Genomic DNA, 25,028 nt, shown 5'->3' on the forward strand with positions numbered 1-25,028 from the left:
TATCTTGTATGGAGATATGATTATATTTCTAAGATGTCCTACACAACACATGATGTGGTTTCCTTTGACTTTGGTCCATGGTGTTGACTTAGATGATGATGGAGCTTCACATGTTGCTTTTGTTCCAAAGTTATGTTCCTTCATATTCACAGGTGGTCATTATTCTTTAGATCAAGATGTTAGGATGGAATGTGTAACAAGTTCTTTACAAGAAGCAATGGTTGAGTCCAAGATTGTATCCTATATAGATTTGTTGGTAGTGAGTTTGGTGTAATTGCAAAGGAAGTAGACAGTTGTTGGTGTAAACACTAGTGTTATTTTTTTAGGTTACTCAAAAGAGTTTACATCATGTTTGGGGTGCTTCATGAGATTTGGAGTACATGGTGGATGTTCAGCTTCTAGATGGTATGAGAGGCATTGGTGCAAGGGAGATAGTTCTTGATGAATTAGTTGATTAAATGGAGTACATTTCTTAGGGGGAGCATTGGAGTCCATGGAGGCTTGAAATGAAAATATGTGGACATGCCTTATGTAACTACATCATATTGGGGTCATTATTGTGTATGACATCACCTTGGAGAATATTGTGTACTTTGGAGTGAAGTGTTTCACTTATGTTGGCCTACAACTACTAGCCTATATGTTAATTGATAATAAAATTAGATTTAGAAGTTGTGGATAACCTAAACCTTGTCCTTCTTCTAGCATATAGCTGATTGGTAATGATAACATTCATTGCAACAATGATTTATGCTAGTGGATTTTACCCATACTACCCTAAAATAGCTTAAAATGTGTTTCACATGTAACTAGTCTCTTTAAAGTTTCATTTGTAGAGTGATAATAATTAAATTGCAGAACTAAAGTTGTTTACCTTGTTTGTCTTTCATATTGGATTTGGCACACACATCCACTAGCTCCTAACCCTAACTTGTTATCTTTGAGGCTTAGGCTCACATTATATTGTTGACCTCCCTTACCTCTAACATAAATAGAGATCATTGTACTCTTCTCTATGTATTTGTCTTCTTGGACTGGTTTGTTAAGGTTCATGAGATCACAAGGAAACCATGGGAGTAGCTATAGAAGAGAAAGAGGATGTCATGGTTTGGAGTTTGCTCTTGCGACTAGGGTTTACTCTTGTGGAGGAGATGACCTCATTCATATCTTTGTACTCATGTTTACATTCATTCTTGTGTTGAGATGTGACTTTGGAGACGAGTGCACACTAGTCTTCCCTCTCTCTCTCTCACTCTCTCTCTCTCTCTCAGCCTTCACTTGCACTTGATCTCTTTCTCTAGTGGAGTCACTAGGGTTTTTTGGTCTTCTTCGAGTACCTTAGAGCATTTTGGAGGTCTGGGGTTAGGGTTTGTCCCTAATGGCTTGAGATTAGAGTTTTGTGATAAACCATTGGGGTATCTTTGGTGGAGAAGGAAAAAATAAGAGGATATCTTACCTTGAAGGACTTGTTAGCATGTTTCTTGCATGTTGTAGCTCCTTGGTTGAGTTAAGGTTTTTGCTTTCCTAGCTGAAGTTTTGGCGAGTTTATGAAATTGTACCAACCTTCAAAAAAAAGCTATGGTATCTATTTGAACTTCATCTTAAGCATATTAGTGAGGTTTTTAGTGATCCAAAACTTGTACAATTTCCATAATTGATTTTCAGCCATATATGTTTTTCATGTATTATTATTTATAGCAATATGTCTTAATAATTGACATAAGTAAAAAGACAATTTATTGAGTGTTGTGACATCATCATTGAAGAATCTAGGGGTTGTATTGTTGCTAGTGTTATAATTATCCTAAAAATGAATTTTCAGATCTAGTTTTTATGATAATCTAGGGGTTGTATTGTTGCTATTGTTATAATTATCCTAAAAGTGAATATTCAGATCTAGTTTTTATGGTATAAATTTCCCTAAAAAATATGAAATTTATTCAAGTTGTTTAGTGTCTTTTCTCCTCGAACTACCTGGAAAATTAAGCTTTTAGAAAGTGAAATAGTGTAATTTTTCTGCTATTATTTTATAAATTCACAGAATTAAAATCTGAGAAACCACCAATCAGAGAAGCAAAATTTCTATTTTACATCGCTAACTTCATCAGGTAGAGATTTCGTCAAGTTGCAGTGTTTTCTCTGATACAGGAACTACACCTCTACGTGTTTATTTCACGAGATATACCTCACCAACAATCATCCACTAGCACTGATTTTATGTTCCATTTCTCGATTTTGTGTTGTCAAATTGGTTGAACTCGTCGATTTTGATTGCACAGATCGATACAATAGCGTCAAAAAACCACCACAGGACCAGGATTATGCAATCTCAACACTTAAAATTGCTTTTGCCAGATTCCCATAAAAAAAATTGGTTTGGCCACTGGGGTAGAGTCAGCGGCAGCGTCAAATCGTTGGATATTATACCGAGTTCAGAAATGGAATAGAACGCAGAAATTATTCCTAAAACAAGTGGCATGTCCCAAAACTGACAAAATGCCAGACTTCAAAATCAATCCACATTTAAATTTACATCCTTACTTTTCACTCTCCAAAACTTCTACAATCAAACACTTGGTTTACATTACAGAGAGCTCTTCCAATTGAAAAAAAAATAAAAAAAATTCCTTTGGATAACTTGGGTTCCTTGTAGAGATGTAAACAGATTTGAGAGTTGCAATCTCAAATTTCATTGTGAAACATAATATCCTTCCATGTCGGAACGAAATCATAGTGAAGTACCAAAAATAGTCAGAAAGTAGAGAGCCTTCCCAGATATAATGCTCTACCCACAAAATATGACATCTTCATATGCATCGAGCTCACAAACTATAGCTACCTAAAAGTAAAAACATTATACCCAACAAAGGTAAAGCACAAAATTATCTTCGTCCCAGAGCATTTCTCTCAACAGATTCTTATTATTTAAAGAAGATTTGAACATAACACCCTAAAAAATAGCACACAAAGCATACAGACCTAAAGCACGTGTATCAACATATTCTATGGTTTATACTATATAGTAGATTTCGAATATAATACACCAAAAAATAATCAGGACCATAGCATATCTCTACGAGGTATTTGCTGTAACACAAGCAGTGTACTGCACACTGAATAGCAAATAGCTTCCTTTTCTTCATGCAACATCTCAAATAAGCATCATCCTTGTTTGATACAGACATGCCTTCTGACATTTCTGAATATGAATTCGTACAACAATTGCAGTCTTCAAGATTAATGCAGATGCACTTTTTTTCCACTTCATCTCGCAAGAGAAATTGTTTCAGGACCTGTTGTCCCTCAGATTCAGGAAGCCAACTGTAATCTATTGGGTTGATGATGGCTTCTAACAAGGAGAGCCCGACTTGCAATGAAGGCCACACCAATTTGACACACCTGTTCATGCAACTAAGAAAGCTTGCTGAAGCCCTTAAAAACAGTTTATATCTATCTGCACTTGTTAAGCCTTCTTTGTGATCATAGCTGTTTCCGGTCTTGGTGTACAAGAGTACTGGTGTGCCTCCAACATTTTCATTCAGGAAAAGGCAATCACATTTTATGCACTTGGTTTCAGATCCAAACATTAAATGCATCCAATTCTTGGAAGGGTAGTGATTCATTTTTGAAATTGGTAATTTGCATTCACATCCCATTATCCACTTGAGCAAAGCCTCTCCAGCATTCATCCAAAAGCGGGCAGCTGTCATGATCAATCCTTGCTCACCTGGAAGAAAGAAATGCTGAACTGCACCTGCAAGTAATAATGTGTATGCTGCTGCTACCCTATTGAAGTTTGAAGCTTTGATTATTTGGCTGTTTTCTACAGTTTTTATGCATCCTTGTTGGGTCATAGCTTGCAAGTTTGGAGCTTTAATTGGCCCTGAAAGGCTGTTTAACTCAGACAAAATACCCCGACACTGTCCCTGTTCAAGAGAAGATGTGAATGGACAATCAAAATAAAAATCAGAGCTATGATCCCTCACAATTGGTTCAGCATTGTCAGCAGAACCAGAAGCAGAAGGCTGGCATGTTGAAAGACTAAATGCACCAGAGCTTGACTGGGATTTCATAAAACTGCAATGCAACATTTCAGTTGCAAGAATCCTGTAGGCCGATGCTAAAGCAGTATATGCATCAAGACAGAGGCGATGTAATGGATGGATTTTGAAAATTTTGTGTCCTGGTGATAACTGGTCCGCACCTGTGACAACATCGTTTGGAGCAATAACAGTTCCCAAAATATATTCAAGTGTTCTACAAGAAGTATCAGGATCACCATCTGAAACAAATTCAGCTATTCCACACTCAAGTTTGTCCATTATCATATCAATATCTGTATTTTCATTGCGGTTGCTCTTGGGGATTGACCGGCCCATATTTATGGTGTTTATATCCTACCAATCCATCACAGTCATTTCTTTAAAATCAAATACACGATAGTTTCATCAGTCTGAAAGAAAAAATTCAGTTCAAATGCATTATACATGCCAACCTCCAATTCCATCAAGGGACTTAATCATTTAAGCTGTTTCTGCATGCCAAGTCTTTCATGATTAAATTCTTCGTCTATAGGATGTAATGACCTATCTATAAATATAGAGAACGCAAGAATAATAGCAGGCATAAGATGCATGCATATGATAGCTACATATGCATGTGTCGTATACACCGCACTAGTATTTATATACTAAATTAACTTTAAGTACTAAATATCATGAAATTTTTTCGAATGGAGGTTCTACTCATCCATCAACACTCATATTACTTAATGTATTATGATTAATAAGTAAATACCAAAAGAGCGCTAATAAATTATGTATCTCAGATTATTAAAAAAAATTATATTAATAAATTAATAAAATGATTAAAAATATATATACACAAGAAATTAATTAAAAGGGTTCTTAAAATAATGTTATAATTTTAATATTCAAATTAAGTACTTTAATAAAACATAAAGAAATGCCATTATTAAATCATAAAGTATATACATATATTTATACGTGACCATAAAAGAGATGGAGAGGTGATACATGACATGGGGGGCTGCTGGTGGAAGAGCGGCCACCGCCAAGAAACCAAATAAAGGCCATCGAGCAGAATTCAAAGGGGGGAGAAGGGAGGAAGGGAAACTGAAGGAGGAACGGAAGTTATCAGCAAGAAGAGCGCGGATTGTTCTGAGGTTATGGGCACGGGGGAACAGTCTGTTTCACCTCACAAGTTGACTGGACTGAGTAGCCAGGTTCTGCTCAGTTTGGCTGGGTGGATTCAGTCTTTTGGTAACCGAAGCAGGGAGCTGGAGGCATCATCAACCGCATGGGCATAGGTAGGTACCCTCAACAATTCTATCAGTTAATCTGTTAGTTAATTTTGTAAGAATTCAGGAAAAATAATTACAGGTTCTGGATAAAATTCCCTTTACTGTTTAACATCTGTTGTACACTCCTGTCATAGGAGGAAAAAGAGATACAAAAAACAGCTAAATGAAAAGAACCAAATGGTCATCTTGCACATCGTTACACACATTACTGATTTATAAGGTATCAGACATGGAGATTTTGATGTAATGGACCTGGTTATCGTATGTTTAGAGACTGCAATATTCATAGGACATTTCTTAAGACCTTACACCCTACTAAAAGACTTCCATAAAATCAAGGGTTCTATTGGCATCATATAAAAAACGAAAAGCAGAGTATAAAAAATCACTCCTTTTTTTTAAAAACTGCATCTTATATTTACATTGATAATCAACAGATTTATATCACGTATTACATCTGTGTTAATATCTCTCAATTTATTCCTAATTGATTTTTCTCAAAAACATCTCTATGAGGTCTCTAAATCTTCACAAGTGGAAACAATGATTTGTAATTGACAGATGTTCACAAGCTAGCACATTACTCTTATAAGCCAAAATAAAAGATCCTCTCTCTGTTACACAGTGTTTTGTTATATCTCTTGTTCACTTCCCATGCCACATCCCGGAGTGCCAAAACATTGACTACTGTGCATCATATCCATCATGATATACAAACCAAAACCTCCCTAAATAATCAAAGTAAAGCTGCCCTGAAATTATTTTGGAGAAGGTTGCATAAAAACCTTATTTTTGGCATCAGCGTGTTTTGCTCCACTGCCTGCCCATGCTAATGGCATATTGCTCAGTTATACACTCGCGCTGCCAACGCGGGTTTCCATAGGAAAACTCGCACTGAACTCCTTCTGGCAGGCTTTCCCAAACTGGAGGAGAAGCTTCACTCACTAGAACCTTCGGGAACATCGAGCTGGAGATTGGTTATTGTTGATATGGTTGAGCTCTCTCATTTGGGCCTCTTGATCTTATCATCATGGGCTTTCCCCTTGAGATGTGAACCTTCCTCCCTCTTCTATGGATCCTTAACTGCCTCTCCCTTCCTATAAATTCACCCCCTTCCATTCCCAAATGGTTGGTCATTGATTGTTGCATCCCTATGCTAAGATTATGCTTACATGCTACCCATTCTAGCTTGGAGAATGAGTGCTTGAAGAGTCTTTACTTGGACTTGGACATCCACCCAAAAGAAGGCTCCAACATCAAGGCATAGGTTGTATGCTTCCCTTTTTAGTTTCTTAATATATAAATCTGATGTTCATTTTCCATAATTGTGTAAATATTTATGCGATTAGCTTAATGTTCCTTGATCTGTTAAGTAGTTTATGCTTGATATATGTTATATATGCTCTCGTGTCTTGTATAGTACTTTGAGCTTCCTTGCAGGTTTCCGGACGTGAAGAATGACTCAGGAGCAAGGCCTGGAGCAAAAGATTCAAAGCTATCTTTGAGGATCAAACAATTAGCATTAGAACGAGGTAGGCTCCTCCTTCTTACTGCATTTGTCAAGCATAAGCTAGGAAAGTGTGTATTAGATTGTACGGTTTGTTGCTAGACCCACCCATTGGGCTAGAGGGATCGCCTCTGTCCGCAGAGGGGATTTGCCTTCACAACAAAATGGAGACTCCACTAGGGAAGCTATAGTCTGTTCATCCTCCTTTCTCAACTGATCTCGTGATCAGTTTAACCGACCATCGTGTTTTCAATTAGTTTGGGTTGATATAGGTCTGCACAATCACTGGTTACTGCCTTAAAGTGCTCAGTCTGGAAGAGTTTGTGAATTTTATCTTTTGTTTTTTCCTTGACTAGCGCATTTTTCAATTTGACAGTCGCACTGCCAGTGCATTTTTCTTAAAACAGTCGCACTTATCCCCTGTTCAACACCTGTTTGGCCTTGACAGCTGCGTTGATCCCTGAGATTGGAAAAATTTAGGGTTTCTCTGTCAAACCCCAGTGTGTTTGAGCCCCTAAGGACTTGTTTTGTCCTATATGACTAGTTTTTGTTGATGTTTTGGTTGATTACCTTATTTTATTAGCAAATCCTTACTTCTTTGGACTTTCAAGTGTATGAGTGCAATTTGATTGATTTTAGGGTTTATAGGTCGATTGGTTGCCTCTTGTCGCTTGTGAGTGTCTTTGAGTCTCTGGTTTGCTGATGATTAGGTTTGTTCATCTGGTAAAATCGCTTGAAACATTGACTTGCATTGGTTTTGGTTTGTCTTGTGCAAAGTTATTTTTCATGTGTATTAGGTCATCTTGCATTTGAAATCCATCTTTGTCGTTTATCAAACATAGATCACATTGTTTGGTTTGCAAACTGAAATGAGCATATTTGATTATCTATTTGAAAGAGAAAGTGAAAGACATTTTCATTGAAGTGCTTTGAATTTGGTGTTATTTTGATTGATGCCTTGTTGCATTTAGGAGCATTTTGGAACAAAATCTTCGTTTTTGCTTTAGTTGAAGCTTAGTTGCATATAGGCATTGGAAAATCAAAGAGCATCATATAAGTCAACGTGCATCTTAGTGAAGTGAAGATCATTTTTTTCTTTCAATAGGTTGCATATTCATTAGTGAAAGTGAAGTTTAGTTTTGCTCTTGCATTTTGCATTTGGAAAAGTTAATGGAGGCAATTGTTTGATGCATTAATTGCTTGTACTCTCTTCCTTCGTTAGCATATAGTTCATTGAAGTGAAAGTTCCCTTCTCATTTAGTTGCATTTTAGGATTCAGGTGACATCATTTGAGCCCAATTTTGAAACATAATTCAAGAATAACATTAAAATTTGTGGGGAAAAAACTGAGAGGGGGGGAGAGGGGTGAATCAGTATTAATAACTTTTTACATTTCATATTCAGATTTCTATACGCGACTTTACTGAATGGAACCTGCGTGTGTACACGACTGTTCTTAAGACAATTAGCGTATATCCAGTGAACTTATGATTAAGTTAATCCATCATATGTTTGTCTTCAAGCCAGTGCATTAATACTTTATTAAACATTAGATAAACAATAACCATGTGTTGTAATAACAAAATAAAACATCACACATAAGTAACACTCATGAACACTAGGATTTAAGGTGGAAACCTAGTGCGAGAGAAAACCACCTGCTGTTGTCGTCTCTGTCTTCTTTTTAATATAAAGAAAAAGTTTTTTACAATCTTGTACTGGCGTAGACTCATACCAATACGTAGGCACTCACCTACAAAAGGCTACAACCTTCTCTCGTTCTCCAACTTCTACTAGAAGGGAGCTACAACCCCCTAGCTCTTGTACTGGCTGATATGTTTACTAGTACGTAAGCGTCAGCCTACAGAAGGCTACTACCTTCACTCATTCTCCAGCTTCTACTGGAAAGGAGCTACAACCCCCTAGCTCTTGTACTAGCTAATATGTTTACCAGTACGTAGACGCCGACCTACAGAAGGCTACCACATTCACTCTTTCTCTAGGGACCACGTTTCATAAATTTTCAGACTGGATACTCCTTATACACATCAACACAATATGTAGGCCATGTTTCATCAAATTTTCAAACTAGACCCATCAATAACATTGAAGCTAAAAATCAATCATCGCTGCAATACAACCATCAAATACAACTGCATCAACCAATCATCGAAACCCAATCATCAATCTCTAACATAACTGAAACCCAAAAATCAATTTCTGAATCAATCAATCACTAAAACCTCATCAATTTCTGAATCAACCACAACTGAATCAATCAATCACTGAAACCTCATCAATTTCTAATACAACTGAATCAATCATTCTCTCAAAACACAATCAACCGACACTTAATCAAAATTCAACCAATAAACTGGAACAGTCAGATCACTATAACCAGTACACAGAACTGAACTTAGAACATTGCATCAACAATCAGAACCAACAGCAACCTCAAAATTCATATGTCAGAATGTATATGCTACTTCAATGAGCAAAACTTGCGTGTATATGCTAATTTCTGTAACCCAACCTGCGTATACCTCTAAATATACTGAATCATAAATCTTCTGAACCAAGAACTGTATTAACCAAAGACATTCTGAATATCTACTGTCATATTACAGAGTTCTAAACAGATAGCAGCAAAGATCACTCTTCTTACTCAATCAATCAGTCATCCAAACTCAATCTCCTTATTAATTTAACTTTAGATCTAATGAAGACATCATTGACAAACAACAGAAAAACAACAACACTTGACCAAATAAATCAGTCATTTCTGAACAGCATGCCCTTCCTCTGCATACGCTACTTGGAAGTGCCGAATCCGCCTTCACCGAGGTGAACCTGCATATAGATCTACAAATGATGACTTATAACTTCACAGCTTTTCAAGACTTCAAATATACCCAAACCATAGCATTTAAAGGATAAACATGCGTTAGCACTCATATTTAGCCTATCCATTATCAGATCATACAATGATAAGTCATTTCAGGTCTCATGATCCTAATCCATCATTAGTGCATAATTATTTCAGATCTATTAGATCTCATCCATCATCAAGCACTCAGGTGCATACTTAGTTCAGATCAAGCAAAGCATCAAAAACCCATAACATGCATATTTGCTTTTGATCTAACTCTTCATAAGATTTTCATCACTTGCACACCCTCACACTTTGATCTTCACCTCCTTATATAGTTTTAGCCTTTTTCAATACCTTGGGTCAAAACCATAGTTATGCCGATGGTATTCTTTGACGAGATCAATATTCTTTGTTGCGCTCATTACTATGGGCCAATACCATGGTAGGAACCCCTGGTATTCTTTAACCTTAATTTTCCATCCCATACGCACTTTTCCTTCTGTGAAACTGCGTGCATACGTATATGCTCCTTTTATTCTGTGTACCCGCGTGTATACGCTACTTGGACTAGGTTAAACAACGTATACAACTTAAAACATTCTCTTTCCTCAATTTCTTGATTTTGATCTGTAATCCTTTGTCCCATCATCCTGTTTTTCTATGTCATTACCTCTGAATAGACCTGTTACAATGTGAGTTGCCATCATGCATCACTGAACTTAAGTGTATTTTGTCACATCTGTAAACACAACTGCCATGCATTCTGTCACATTTGTAAACACAACTACCATGCATTCTGTCACATCCTGTTTATACCTTTATCAAGTAGTCTATTCATCAAATAGGTTGTCATCAAGGACAACTCATTAGGTAGGTTTCCATCAAGGACAACACCTAATTCATAATGCAACAATTTCCCGTATCAAGCTTATGATTCTGATCCATAAACCTTTGACCCATTATTTTGTTCCATCATTCTATCACCTTTGATCTGACCTGTAGATTCATCTAATTACCATATACTTGTTCTGTTACAAATGAGTTGCCATCAAGGACAACACATGCATCATAATGCCAACAATCTCCCCCTTTGGAATTGATGGCAACCACTTTGGTGTTTGGTCACCACAACCTGTAAATAACATCAAGACAAGCACCAAGCTTTTCAAAACATCAAGCTACTCTCCCCCTTTGACATCAAGGGAAAAGGGTTGACCAATGTTAAATGAAGACTTCCATATCTGAACTGCTGAATATGAACACTGATCATGCTCCCCCTAGGCACATGCTGAATTCTCTAATCAAACTCCCCCTTAGTACATGCTGAGATGCACTATACTGTCCATGCTCCCCCTGAGCACATGCAAAGTCTGTAGAAATATTTTTCAAAAGAATAACATGACTCTATAACTCAACTATGTGAGTATGACCTTCCTATCACCAATGACTCATACATACATCAATCACCCAGCCAAGTGTGGATACATATTTGACATGATCTTAAAAGTCCATACATGACTAAATATGACAATTATTACATCATAGGTCTTTACATGACCTTTACATCAAATGATATACATGACATTTATAACAAAGACCAAAGACCTAAACAAGATCATGATAATTATCAACAACTATCATACACCATATATGATCTGCACCATAAACATCTGTCAGCAGCATCAAGAGTAACAACTTGTATATGTCCATCATCAATTCGCAAGATAAGACAATGTAACTTTAATATCATCAACCTGTGACAAAGTATGCCACATATAGATATCAACTCATCCTCTTGATCTTATCAAGATCAACTTGCTCGGTTTCCTTAGTAGAAAAAGCATTAATATAAGCCTTCCATGAATCAACTAAGCATATGTCATTATCTCCAAGCAATAATACAAAACCATTCAAATCATATCATATATATGTGAAACCACCATAATCATCATCTATGACCATAACATCATCATCGTAGCAAGAACTGCATGATCTTTCCACAAGAACCCTCAATATATCAACCATGTATCATCACTAGGGAGTTTTCTAACATCCCACATGTGATAAGCATCAACCATGATAATCAACATATGTGAGTATCAAACCTATCATCATAAAGTAAGAAGTCATCATCATTATGTGACTAATTTAGCCATGTCTTCATGAAATCTGCAATAACACCATTCTCTTGGCCAATTTTCTTCATACAAGAGGATCTTTTATACCAACATCACAACTTAAATAATCATCCATGTATCTAGCATAGTGATAGAAATATGTATCTAGCTTCTCATTAATGTGAAAGGCAAACCATGAGCTCACAGTCATTTTGTCAAACTTTCTTGATACCATCAAGTGCAACAATCCTCAAACAATATACCATGTGAGAGCCAAGAAGTATAGGAATCCTCATGCATAACTGCACCATATGAAATTTATGCATCTTTGAAGGCATGAAGGCAACAACATAACAGAAATGAGTGACACTTAACATCATCAAATAATGAAGATGTGTACTCAAGCTTTGTTCTTCTCCTTGAACTTATGAAGATCACCATGTAAGCAACATAACTATATGCATCATCAAAAGAGTCATCCACAAATATGATCAGAAGCATCAAAACAACTAAGTGGCTCAAGCAAAGTACCCTCTGTGATTTCATCATAGGCAATTCATGACCGCAGCATAGTATGATGCATCTTTTAAACACTTCAACAACATAAGCATCCTCACCATTGATAAGAATCATCGGGTACCAAAGACTTCTAAACATAATGGCAACAATGCATTATTAGAAGCATAGCATATTCTCCCCCTGAACCTGTGCCAATTATTTACTGTCAGATCTAATTATTGCATATGACAATAAGGCATCATCATCAACAACTTATGAGGGTCAAAAGCACTTCTAAATAACATCCACAGACTGTAATCATCAACCATCAAAACGGAGAAGAAAATTGATAATTGTCTAAACCATATCAGACCCTTTCTCTGAGTCTGTCCCACTGCTTCTTCATCAAACCAACATAAACGGGACTGTGCAGTTTCGAACTCGCACATATACACGACTTGTTTTCATAATATCTACGTATTAAAATTGGAATACTGAAATTTCACACTTTCAGTTCTTCCTGAGTCTGTTCTAACTGTACCTGATCCTATAACTTTTGCTAAAACATCAGTTCCAAGAATATCATTACCATGATGGTTCTTCATTAGAGACTCCATTTTTCTCTTGTCTCCAGTCATGTGATGAGCACATCCACTATCATCTTTGTCTTCGAATGAGCAGAGAGCAAGATCACACCTTATCTGATCTTCCTTTTCTTGATTCTTGGTGGATTCATCTTTTTCAGATTTTCTGATATAAATGTGCTTATTTGATTGCTTACCATATTGTCTACGACAATCCATAGACTTGTTCCTGCATTCTTTTGCTATATGCCCAAACTTGTTACAAGCATAACATCTTATATGTTTCATATTCCTTCTATAGCAATCAATGGCTTTGTGACCAAACATATTGCAAGAAAAACAATATCCCTTAAAGTACCTGAAACTTGAAAGTTGATGATCTTTCTGTGAGACGATTATTAGCTTGAAACATTTTACTACACCTAGCTGCAACATGTCCAAGATTGTGATAGATAGAACATTCAACATTATTCATCAAAGGAAATAATCGATTAACACTTCCATAGTTAGGAGTAAATGATTTTCTTTGAAGACTTTCTTTCCTTGGATGTTGATGGGGTTGACCTCTTATCTCCTTGTTGAGCATTTCAGATTTTGCATTAGAATTCCTTGCCTTAGTTTGTGAGCTAGATTCACCTTTAACAGTTTCATGAAAACCAAGACCAGATTTGATGGCAGGAGACCTTTGATTACTAAGAATATTATCCAAAATCTTAGTACTATCTTGAAATCATAAAAGTTTATCCTTTTCTTTTAATTTACCTTTTAGGATATTTACCTCAACCTGATATTGCTCTTCCTTTTCTAGATACTGCTTCTTCATGATTTCTTCAACTTTTCTTCCTTCTTCCACTTGTTGCCTTAATTTGAGAACCTCATTTTCTTGTTCGTCAAATGCTTGAAGTAGTTCTTCATTCTACTTATTTGAATTTTCAAGATCTTATTTTAGAGAGACGACCACAGCTTCAAGACCTTCACAGTAACTGGTTCTTTCTTTTAGTTCCTTAGTTGTTGTATTCACTTCATTTCTCAATGATGTTACTTCATCCTACAGCCTTTGACATTGATCTTCCTTTTCCTTGAACTACTTCCTTATTTTGTTTCCTTCCTCCAATTGAGTTTCTAACCTAGTAACCTCTTCTTTGTAGGTACACTCCCTTTTGTCAAATAGATTTTGTTCATCTCTAATTTTATCTGTGAGCCTTTTAACTTCTGTCTCTATTAGATTTCTTTCACTTTCACCCTGTTGTCGCGCGGATTGGCACGACAACGCTCAGATCGGGGGCTGTCACTCTGATCCCCGATCCCTCCGTTTAAGCCTGTCTCCCGCGGCTAAGGGGGGTAGACCCTGTGAGATGATGAGACCAACTGTCGACCAGTTGGTTGGGAAACACGATACACGATATGATGAGCACTAGATGGATTTAGAAATTTAAAAGACCAGTGCCTTATGGAGTTAATTTTTAATCGATTAATTATCAGATGCTGAGGAATATAAACCATGCAGAGCAAGCATTTATCATCAAAGCTCGAAATCACAATGCTCTCAGAATGACCAAAACGCTATCCAGCAACCGAGAATTTTCAAAAAAAATGAATGCGTTAAACCACCATGAGTCATAAACCATTAACCAGATATCCTATTCGTATCTCGACTTGAAAACATAGATCCCAGCATGGAAGATATATGATGATAAACAACTGAAGGTGGCAAAAATAATTTTCCACAAAAATTTTCAAATTTTTTGAATCTTTTTTCAATTTTTTTTTTTTTTTTTTTTTTAATGAAAATTAAAAATCTAAAAATTAAAATTTAAAATCTAAACTAAAAACTATAAAGTCTAAACTTAAATCTAAGAACTAATTAAAATCTACATAAAATAAATCCTAAACTAAACCAAAAAATAAATTAAAATCTAAGTAAAAAAACTAAACTAAATTAAACAAGGTTAAATTGTAAATAAAACCAAAATTAAAAAAATCTAAAACATTAACTACACCAAAATATAAACCTAAGTCCTAAAACTAATTAAAACATAAATCTAAAAAAACAAATATTAAAATCTAAATCAAAACTAATTTTTTTTTTTTTTTTTTTTTTTTTTTTTCTTTAAAAAATCTAAACTAACCAAACTAAATCAAAATCTACGTTGAAAGAGAAAACGGCAAATCGTATGTATCAAAATAATAAACAAACCTAAGACTAAACCACGCTTATTTACATGAATCGTAACGCATCAACAGGAAACTTAAGGAAATCGAGTTAAAATGTTGACGGAACGCATCCAAAACTGAAGCACGGATATCGTATTGAAACCCTGGCCGTCATAAAAAATATACCACGCAAACCAGCGACGACGAGATTGGAAACGATGACTGTATACAAAAACGACTTACCCTGCGGCGATGAATTTACCTGCGGATGGCCAGCTTTTGAAAATCCGAACAGTCGACGGTGTGGATGGAAACAACCGAAAATGCAAGAGGAGTTCGGAGTGAAACGGATCAACAAGCTTTGCAATCAAGTGTAACGATGGGTTCAATCGTTTGCAGGTCCACGACTTCCAGCAAGTCGGAAAGCGGTGATTTATAACAAATGCGTGGGCATTTTCGGTCGATTTCTGAGCCGTTGGTATCGATTTGAGACTGTGTGTTTGCAGCGAGTGGAGCAGAGACAGGGCTGGAGCTGGTGGCTCAGCCGCATTTCACTTTCTATTCTATTTTATTTGCAGGTTTGTATGCAGAGAAATCATTGGATGTTCACAGCAGGACTTGTCGACAGCAACATATATTATCACCCATGCACGCAGCCTTTTTGAAAACTGGTTTTGCAGCTACGCTCTGACAGACATTTTCTGAAAAAACCCTGTAGCTGAAAACACAGAAATACAAAACCCTAATGAAAAAATTGAATAAAACAAAAATTTGAAAAGCAGAAGTTTGAAAACCCTAAAAAATGAAACCCTAAGACAGCTTAATAATTTACAGATTTGGCCCCTGAAATGCCAGATTTGACAATAATTGCAGTAATGTTTTCAGTATATCAGAAATTTTTTGAACTTCACTGCGAACAGAAAGGAAAATTCTCTCATGTAAAAAAGAAAATAAACTCTTAATGATTGACCCAGGGCACAATCAGCTGGGCTCTGCACAGAAAAGCCTGTGGGAGTCGGTTGGTTCAGCCTAGAACTTCCCCAAACGCCCACCTGTACCTTTTACCTAAAGATTTCCTGCACACCTCAAGCAAACATCAGTAAAGAGGGCAAGAAATGCTGCTAGATTTCAAGGAATAATGGAGCTACCTGCCATTATTCCAGAAACCCTACAACATTTCAACCCTAGCACGTGAGCAAGATACCTGTACTCACAATACTCTGAAAACCAGCTATTATTAACTGCTGAAAACTGAAATATGCAGAAAAAAAAACAATCATCTCACAGCAATTCCGGAGAGTAACACCAGCTAGTTTTGAACCCCAAAGTCTTTTTATTAATCAGAAAATCAGATTACAAGAGAGCTTTCTCAGTACAGACTCACAGATCAGATGATCTGAAATGACCCCCTAAGACCCTATATAAAGGAAATGATCCTAACGGCTAGTTCGAGTGATCCATGTAGAAATGATCTCGACCGTTGATGAGGATCAAGACATCTCTTGATCTCATCCGTCGATTTATTAACTCAAAATATTATTATTTTATTAGTTAGGGTTTTTGCTTCATTTTTTATTTTTTATTATTTTATTATTTTTATTCATTTTTTTAATTTTTTAATTCATTTAACATGGATCACTGAACTAAGCTTTCGGAAACATCACTTAGGACCTAGGACTTAGGACTCATGAGGGGATTTAAAACATTTCTCGACCCTCAGGACACATTACATCATGACTTTTACAATTTACATCTCAAGGGGACAAGCCCACTTAATACAGACCCTCATAAATCACCCAGCTCTGCGACACCACGATAATCTAGCAGATCAACACACTAGGATTCTCCTAAAGTTCTAATGACAAAATCAATCCCGGCTTTGGGGTCAGGTTTGAAGGAAAACTCTGCCGATCCGTGGATCGGTGAGACAAAAAACCTTCCGGGACGTAGATTATCATCAGAAAGTTAGGTCCACCTAGGCAAATTACATACATGACTCATGTCTGCTAAGATTATTTACAATTAATACATGCAGACTGGGTTTACAATCAAAAAGATCAAGCTGCTGATGATGGCAGGATGGCACGGACATGCTGATCCGGTGCTGCTTCTTTCTGTCAAGAAAAACGGGGTGCACTGCATGGGTAGTTGACCAGAAGAGGTCAACATCTGGCTCTACTTGGGGACACGTTGCTGCTTGCAGGAATGTGAGAATCCAGAATCTGCATCCATACAACACCAAAAATAAGTAGCGTCCATCCAAAAATCAGCATATACGTTAAGCACAATAAAGATAAAAGCTCTTCATTTATTAACTATCTAAAGCAGAAATGAAAATGCGGAAAAAACAAGGAGTAGGGTTAGAAATACGCTACAAAGGATGCCCTACGGCATCAGATGTGTTCAATATAGTGCATACTGAGCATTTGCCTGCTTTCAGGCAAATATGTCGGCTGCTTGTCGGATGTGCCATGTCCAATTTTGCATATGGTAGGACTCTTTCCTATCCGAAAATCAAGCTGCTCACGGCCGTCTGATGCATCCAATCTTCGTCTAATCTTCTTCCTCTTACGCTTCTTCTTTCTGGCAGGATGAATTACTGATGATCTGGAACTTTCTGTTTCGAAACTATCAGATGAAGTGTGTAAGTTATGCATGCTAAGTCTTTTTGTGTCTTGCATCTGATTTTTATCGTTTTTAAGCTTATCTGGATCACCTTCAATTATCCACTTAATGACCTCCTCATAGTAAGATGGAACTTGTTGCGGCAAATGAGAAGGCTCCTGGTTTCTCTTATCATCTGACCATTGTTGAATCTTTTGAACTTGTATTCTAATGGCATCCATCTGACTAGAGCATTCATCCCTTATAGCGCTGATTTGCATGGCATGGTTTTCTTGCATGTGTTTTATTACCTTATCGTTCTTTTCCTCTATGTCCATCAAGCAATGTTGCATGAAATTTATCTCTTCTTTATGATTCGCTTGCATGTCAGCCAACTGATTGTTATGATTGAATGTCATAGAGTCAATTTCCCTATCATGATCAGCTTTCATGGTCACCATATTTTCCTCTAAGACTGACATCTTGCTTTGCATGCTTCTAATTTCTGTTTCATATTTAATTTTCATGGCCTCAATTTCCTTAGCATGCTGATTTTGCGTGTCCTCAATCTCTTTATTACGTTTTTCCAGATGGGTGCGTAAAGTTTTAACATCATTGATAAGATTAGTTTGGTTGCTTTCCATATTTTTCACCAGCATCATTAAATCTTGTATTATTTGCTTTTGCTCTTCTTTTTCATTGTCACTTGTCCCTGATTTTTCACTATCATGAACTGCAATATTTCCGGTGGATGACACATTCTGACATGATGAATCGTCTTGGGATCTTTCAGCTGGACTTCTTATTAAATTACTTTCATTCTGCTGCACAATTTTAGAGGCAGAAGGCAAGCTGTTTGGATAACCATATTTATCTTTAAAAGCATCAATAATGTCTTCTAAAGAAGTGAAAGATTCCTTAGGAAAACTGTTAAACCAATTCAAAGCATCATCTTCTAAAGAAAGGACAAATAGACGCATTTTGATATCTTCATGATTAAATTGAGGGGATCTGCAATATATGATCATGATGCGATCAAACAAGCCTAGATGCCTTCTAACAGCGATTGGACCACCACCTGAAAAAATAGGTAATTTAGAAATGGCCTCTTCTGGAAAATCATGGAGATGGTGAATAAAACGACATTGTTTAAATGAATAATCCATGATAAATAATAAGGGATCAGATGGATGATAGAACTAGCTCTTTGCTCAAGAAAATCAAAAGATGAAAGAAGTGGAGTCGCCACTTGAACAATAAAACTGATTCTAAGATCCAAGAAGTAACCACAAGCAGATATGAGGAAAGTTTCTTGTCTGGGAAAAATGAAAAAAATGGAGTCGCCACCCAAACAAGAAACAAAACCGAAGAGCTGCTGCTGATATGTGATGAAAAGATGCCAAAAAATTTGAATCTGCCAGCTCAAATGAGAGATGAGAAGATGAGAAGATGAATGTCGATGAAACCCCAGGAACAGAAAAACTCTGTCCCCGGCAACGGCGCCAAAAATGTTGTCGCGCGGATTGGCACGACAACGCTCAGACCGGGGGCTGTCACTCTGATCCCCGATCCCTCCGTTTAAGCCTGTCTCCCGCGGCTAAGGGGGGTAGACCCTGTGAGATGATGAGACCAACTGTCGACCAGTTGGTTGGGAAACACGATACACGATATGATGAGCACTAGATGGATTTAGAAATTTAAAAGACCAGTGCCTTATGGAGTTAATTTTTAATCGATTAATTATCAGATGCTGAGGAATATAAACCATGCAGAGCAAGCATTTATCATCAAAGCTCGAAATCACAATGCTCTCAGAATGACCAAAACGCTATCCAGCAACCGAGAATTTTCAAAAAAAATGAATGCGTTAAACCACCATGAGTCATAAACCATTAACCAGATATCCTATTCGTATCTCGACTTGAAAACATAGATCCCAGCATGGAAGATATATGATGATAAACAACTGAAGGTGGCAAAAATAATTTTCCACAAAAATTTTCAAATTTTTTGAATCTTTTTTCAATTTTTTTTTTTTTTTTTTTAAATGAAAATTAAAAATCTAAAAATTAAAATTTAAAATCTAAACTAAAAACTATAAAGTCTAAACTTAAATCTAAGAACTAATTAAAATCTACATAAAATAAATCCTAAACTAAACCAAAAAATAAATTAAAATCTAAGTAAAAAATCTAAACTAAATTAAACAAGGTTAAATTGTAAATAAAATAAAAAAAACCCCTTTTTTTTTTTTTTTTTTTTATATAACTAAACTAAAACCAAAATTAAAAAAATCTAAAACATTAACTACACCAAAATATAAACCTAAGTCCTAAAACTAATTAAAACATAAATCTAAAAAAACAAATATTAAAATCTAAATCAAAACTAATTTTTTTTTTTTTTTTTTTTTTCTTTAAAAAATCTAAACTAACCAAACTAAATCAAAATCTACGTTGAAAGAGAAAACGACAAATCGTATGTATCAAAATAATAAACAAACCTAAGACTAAACCACGCTTATTTACATGAATCATAACGCATCAACAGGAAACTTAAGGAAATCGAGTTAAAATGTTGACGGAACGCATCCAAAATTGAAGCACGGATATCGTATTGAAACCCTGGCCGTCATAAAAAATATACCACGCAAACCAGTGACGACGAGATTGGAAACGATGACTGTATACAAAAACGACTTACCCTGCGGCGATGAATTTACCTGCGGATGGCCAGCTTTTGAAAATCCGAACAGTCGACGGTGTGGATGGAAACAACCGAAAATGCAAGAGGAGTTCGGAGTGAAACGGATCAACAAGCTTTGCAATCAAGTGTAACGATGGGTTGAATCGTTTGCAGGTCCACGACTTCCAGCAAGTCGGAAAGTGGTGATTTATAACAAATGCGTGGGCATTTTCGGTCGATTTCTGAGCCGTTGGTATCGATTTGAGACTGTGTGTTTGCAGCGAGTGGAGCAGAGACAGGGCTGGAGCTGGTGGCTCAGCCGCATTTCACTTTCTATTCTATTTTATTTGCAGGTTTGTATGCAGAGAAATCATTGGATGTTCACAGCAGGACTTGTCGACAGCAACATATATTATCACCCATGCACGCAGCCTTTTTGAAAACTGGTTTTGCAGCTACGCTCTGACAGACATTTTCTGAAAAAACCCTGTAGCTGAAAACACAGAAATACAAAACCCTAATGAAAAAATTGAATAAAACAAAAATTTGAAAAGCAGAAGTTTGAAAACCCTAAAAAATGAAACCCTAAGACAGCTTAATAATTTACAGATTTGGCCCCTGAAATGCCAGATTTGACAATAATTGCAGTAATGTTTTCAGTATATCAGAAATTTTTTGAACTTCACTGCGAACAGAAAGGAAAATTCTCTCATGTAAAACAGAAAATAAACTCTTAATGATTGACCCAGGGCACAATCAGCTGGGCTCTGCACAGAAAAGCCTGTGGGAGTCGGCTGGTTCAGCCTAGAACTTCCCCAAACGCCCACCTGTACCTTTTACCTAAAGATTTCCTGCACACCTCAAGCAAACATCAGTAAAGAGGGCAAGAAATGCTGCTAGATTTCAAGGAATAATGGAGCTACTTGCCATTATTCCAGAAACCCTACAACATTTCAACCCTAGCACGTGAGCAAGATACCTGTACTCACAATACTCTGAAAACCAGCTATTATTAACTGCTGAAAACTGAAATATGCAGAAAAAAAAACAATCATCTCACAGCAATTCCGGAGAGTAACACCAGCTAGTTTTGAACCCCAAAGTCTTTTTATTAATCAGAAAATCAGATTACAAGAGAGCTTTCTCAGTACAGACTCACAGATCAGATGATCTGAAATGACCCCCTAAGACCCTATATAAAGGAAATGATCCTAACGGCTAGTTCGAGTGATCCATGTAGAAATGATCTCGACCGTTGATGAGGATCAAGACATCTCTTGATCTCATCCGTCGATTTATTAACTTAAAATATTATTATTTTATTAGTTAGGGTTTTTGCTTCATTTTTTATTTTTTATTATTTTTATTATTTTATTATTTTTATTCATTTTTTTAATTTTTTAATTCATTTAACATGGATCACTGAACTAAGCTTTCGGAAACATCACTTAGGACCTAGGACTTAGGACTCATGAGGGGATTTAAAACATTTCTCGACCCTCAGGACACATTACATCATGACTTTTACAATTTACATCTCAAGGGGACAAGCCCACTTAATACAGACCCTCATAAATCACCCAGCTCTGCGACACCACGATAATCTAGCAGATCAACACACTAGGATTCTCCTAAAGTTCTAATGACAAAATCAATCCCGGCTTTGGGGTCAGGTTTGAAGGAAAACTCTGCCGATCCGTGGATCGGTGAGACAAAAAACCTTCCGGGACGTAGATTATCATCAGAAAGTTAGGTCCACCTAGGCAAATTACATACATGACTCATGTCTGCTAAGATTATTTACAATTAATACATGCAGACTGGGTTTACAATCAAAAAGATCAAGCTGCTGATGATGGCAGGATGGCACGGACATGCTGATCCGGTGCTGCTTCTTTCTGTCAAGAAAAACGGGGTGCACTGCATGGGTAGTTGACCAGAAGAGGTCAACACACCCATAAGAGCAAATTCAGTTGTTTCACTGTCACATTCATTATCTTCAATATTGCATGAACAGAGAGATGTATCACAAGAGGACCAAAAATTAATACCTGATAATTCTTTTGCTTTTTCATCTTCAATCTGAGGTGATTCTGAATCTGAATAATTGCTTCCACCTAATAGCCATTTGTCTCTCCATCTATCGTTGTTCCTTTGAGATGTCTTCTTCTTCTTAGGTGTTTTTTTCTTTTGCTTCTTTCCCATTGTTACAACGGATCTCCTTCAAGTGATCAAGCTTCTGCCAAAGGACCCGCTCTGATACCAATTGTTTGGAAAAATACTGAGAGGGGGTGGGGTGAATCAATATCAATAACTTTTTACATTTCATATTCAGATTTCTATACGCGATTTTATTGAATGGAACCTGTGAGTGTACGCAACTATTCTTAAGACAATTAGCGTATATCCAGTGAACTTATGATTCAGTTAATCCATCATATGTTTGTCTTCAGCCAATGCATTAGTACTTTATTAAACATTAGATAAACAGTAACCATGTGTTGTAATAAAAAAATAAGCCATCACACATAAGCAACACTCATGAACACCAATTTAAGGTGGAAACCCAATGCGGGAGAAAACCACCTGTTGCTGTCGTCTATGTCTTCTTTTTTAAATAAAGAAAAAATTGTTTGCAATCTTGTATTGTCGTAGACTCATACCAGTACACAGGGACCCACTTGCAGAAGGCTACAACCTTCTCTCGTTCTCCAGCTTCTACTGGAAGGGAGCTACAACCCCCTACCTCTTGTACTAGCTAATATGTTTACCAGTATGTAGGCAACGACCTACAGAAGGCTACCACCTTCACTCATTCTCCAGCTTCTACTGGAAGGGAGATACACCCCCCTAGCTCTTGTATTGGCTGATATGTTTACCAGTACATAGCTACTGGCCTACAGAAGGCTACCACGTTCACTCTTTCTCTAGGGACCACGTTTCATAAATTTTCAGACTGGATACTCCTGGTACACATCAACACAATATGCAGGCCACGTTTCATCAAATTTTTAGACTGGACCCATCGATAACATTGAAGCTCAAAATCAATCACCGTTGCACTACAACCATCAAATACAACCGTATCAACCAATCACTGAAACCCAATCATCAATTTTTGACATAAATGAAACCCAATCATCAATTTCCAAATCAATCAATCACTGAAACCTCATCAATTTCTAATACAACTAAATCAATCATTCTCTCAAAACCCAATCAACTAACACTTAATCAAAATTCAACCAATCAACTGGAACAATGAGATCATTATAAGCAGTACAGAGAACACCACATCAACAACCAGAACCAACTGCAACCTTAAAATTCATATGTTAGAATGTATACGCTACTTCAATGAGGACAACCAGCATGTATACGCTACTTTTTGTAACCCAACCTGCATATACCTCTAAATATACTGAATCATAAATCTTCTGAACCAAAAACTGTATTAACCAAAGACATTCTGAAGATCCACTGTCATATTACAGAGTTCTAAACAGCTAGCAGCAAAGATCACCCTTCTTACTCAATCAATCAGTCAACTAGACTCAATCTCCTTATTAACTTTAGATCTAATGAAGTCATCATTGACAAACAATAGAAAAACAACTTGATCAGATAGATCAGTCATTTCTTAACAACATGCCCTTCCTCTACATACACTGCTTGGAAGTGCCGAATCCACGTGTATACGCGCCTTCAACAAGGCGAACCTACGTATAGATCTGCAAATAATGACTTATAACTTCGCAGCTTTTCAAGACTTCAGATATACCCAAATCATAGCTTTTAAAGGATAAACATGTGTTAGCACTCAGATCTAGCCTATCCATTATCAGATCATACAATGATAAGTCATTTCAGGTCTCATGATCCTGATCCATCATTAGTGCATAATTATTCCAGATCTATTAGATCTCATCCATCATCAAGCACTCAAGTGCATACATAGTTCAAATCAAGCAAAGCATAAAAAACCCATACCATGCATATTTGCTTTTGATCTAACTCTTCATAAGATTTTCATCACTTGCACTACCTCACACTTTGATCTTCACCTCCTTATATAGTTTTAGACCTTTTCAATTCCTCGGGTCAAAACCATAGTTACGCCGATGGTATTCTTTGACGAAATCAATATACTTTGCCGCGCTCATTACTATGGGCCAATACCATGGTAGGAACCCCTAGTATTATTTAACCTTAATTTTCCATCCCATATGCGCTTTTCCTTCTGTGAAACTGCGTGCATATGTATACATGCCTTTTATTCTGTGTACCTGCACGTATACGCTACCTGGTCTAGGTTAGACAGCGTATACAACTTAAAACATTCTCTTTCCTCAATTTTTTTATTCTAATCTGTAATCCTTTGACCCATCATCCTATTTTTCTGTGCCATTACCTTTGAATAGACCTGTTACAGTGTGAGTTGCCATCATGCATCATTGAACTAACTTGTAGTTTGTCACATTTGTAAGCACAACTACCATGCATTCTGTCACATAATGTTTATACCTTTATCAAGTAGTCTATTCATCAAATAGGTTGTCATCAAGGACAACTCATCAGGTAGGTTGCCATCAAGGACAACACCTAATTCATAATGCCAACAATTTCCCGTATCAAGCTTCTGATTCTGATCCGTAAACCTTTGACCCATTATTTTGTTCCATCA

General features: G+C 36.6%; 1 protein-coding gene across 1 annotated transcript in view; it reads right to left on the reverse strand.

Moving 5' to 3' along the window:
- Positions 1–2,877: 2,877 nt before the first annotated feature.
- The window catches only part of LOC149180138 (SET domain-containing protein), a 181,160-nt gene continuing 159,009 nt past the window's right edge, over positions 2,878–25,028 (reverse strand). The window contains 1 exon segment of the mRNA XM_089415920.1: positions 2,878–4,397. Within this exon segment, the coding sequence (XP_089272046.1) occupies positions 2,994–4,397 (1,404 nt within the window). The 3' untranslated portion in view covers positions 2,878–2,993.

The sequence above is a fragment of the Pinus tabuliformis genome, chromosome 3_2 (genome assembly GCF_031772625.1).
Source record: "Pinus tabuliformis cultivar Carrire ecotype Pingquan chromosome 3_2, CPIR1, whole genome shotgun sequence".
Lineage (NCBI taxonomy): Eukaryota > Viridiplantae > Streptophyta > Pinopsida > Pinales > Pinaceae > Pinus > Pinus tabuliformis.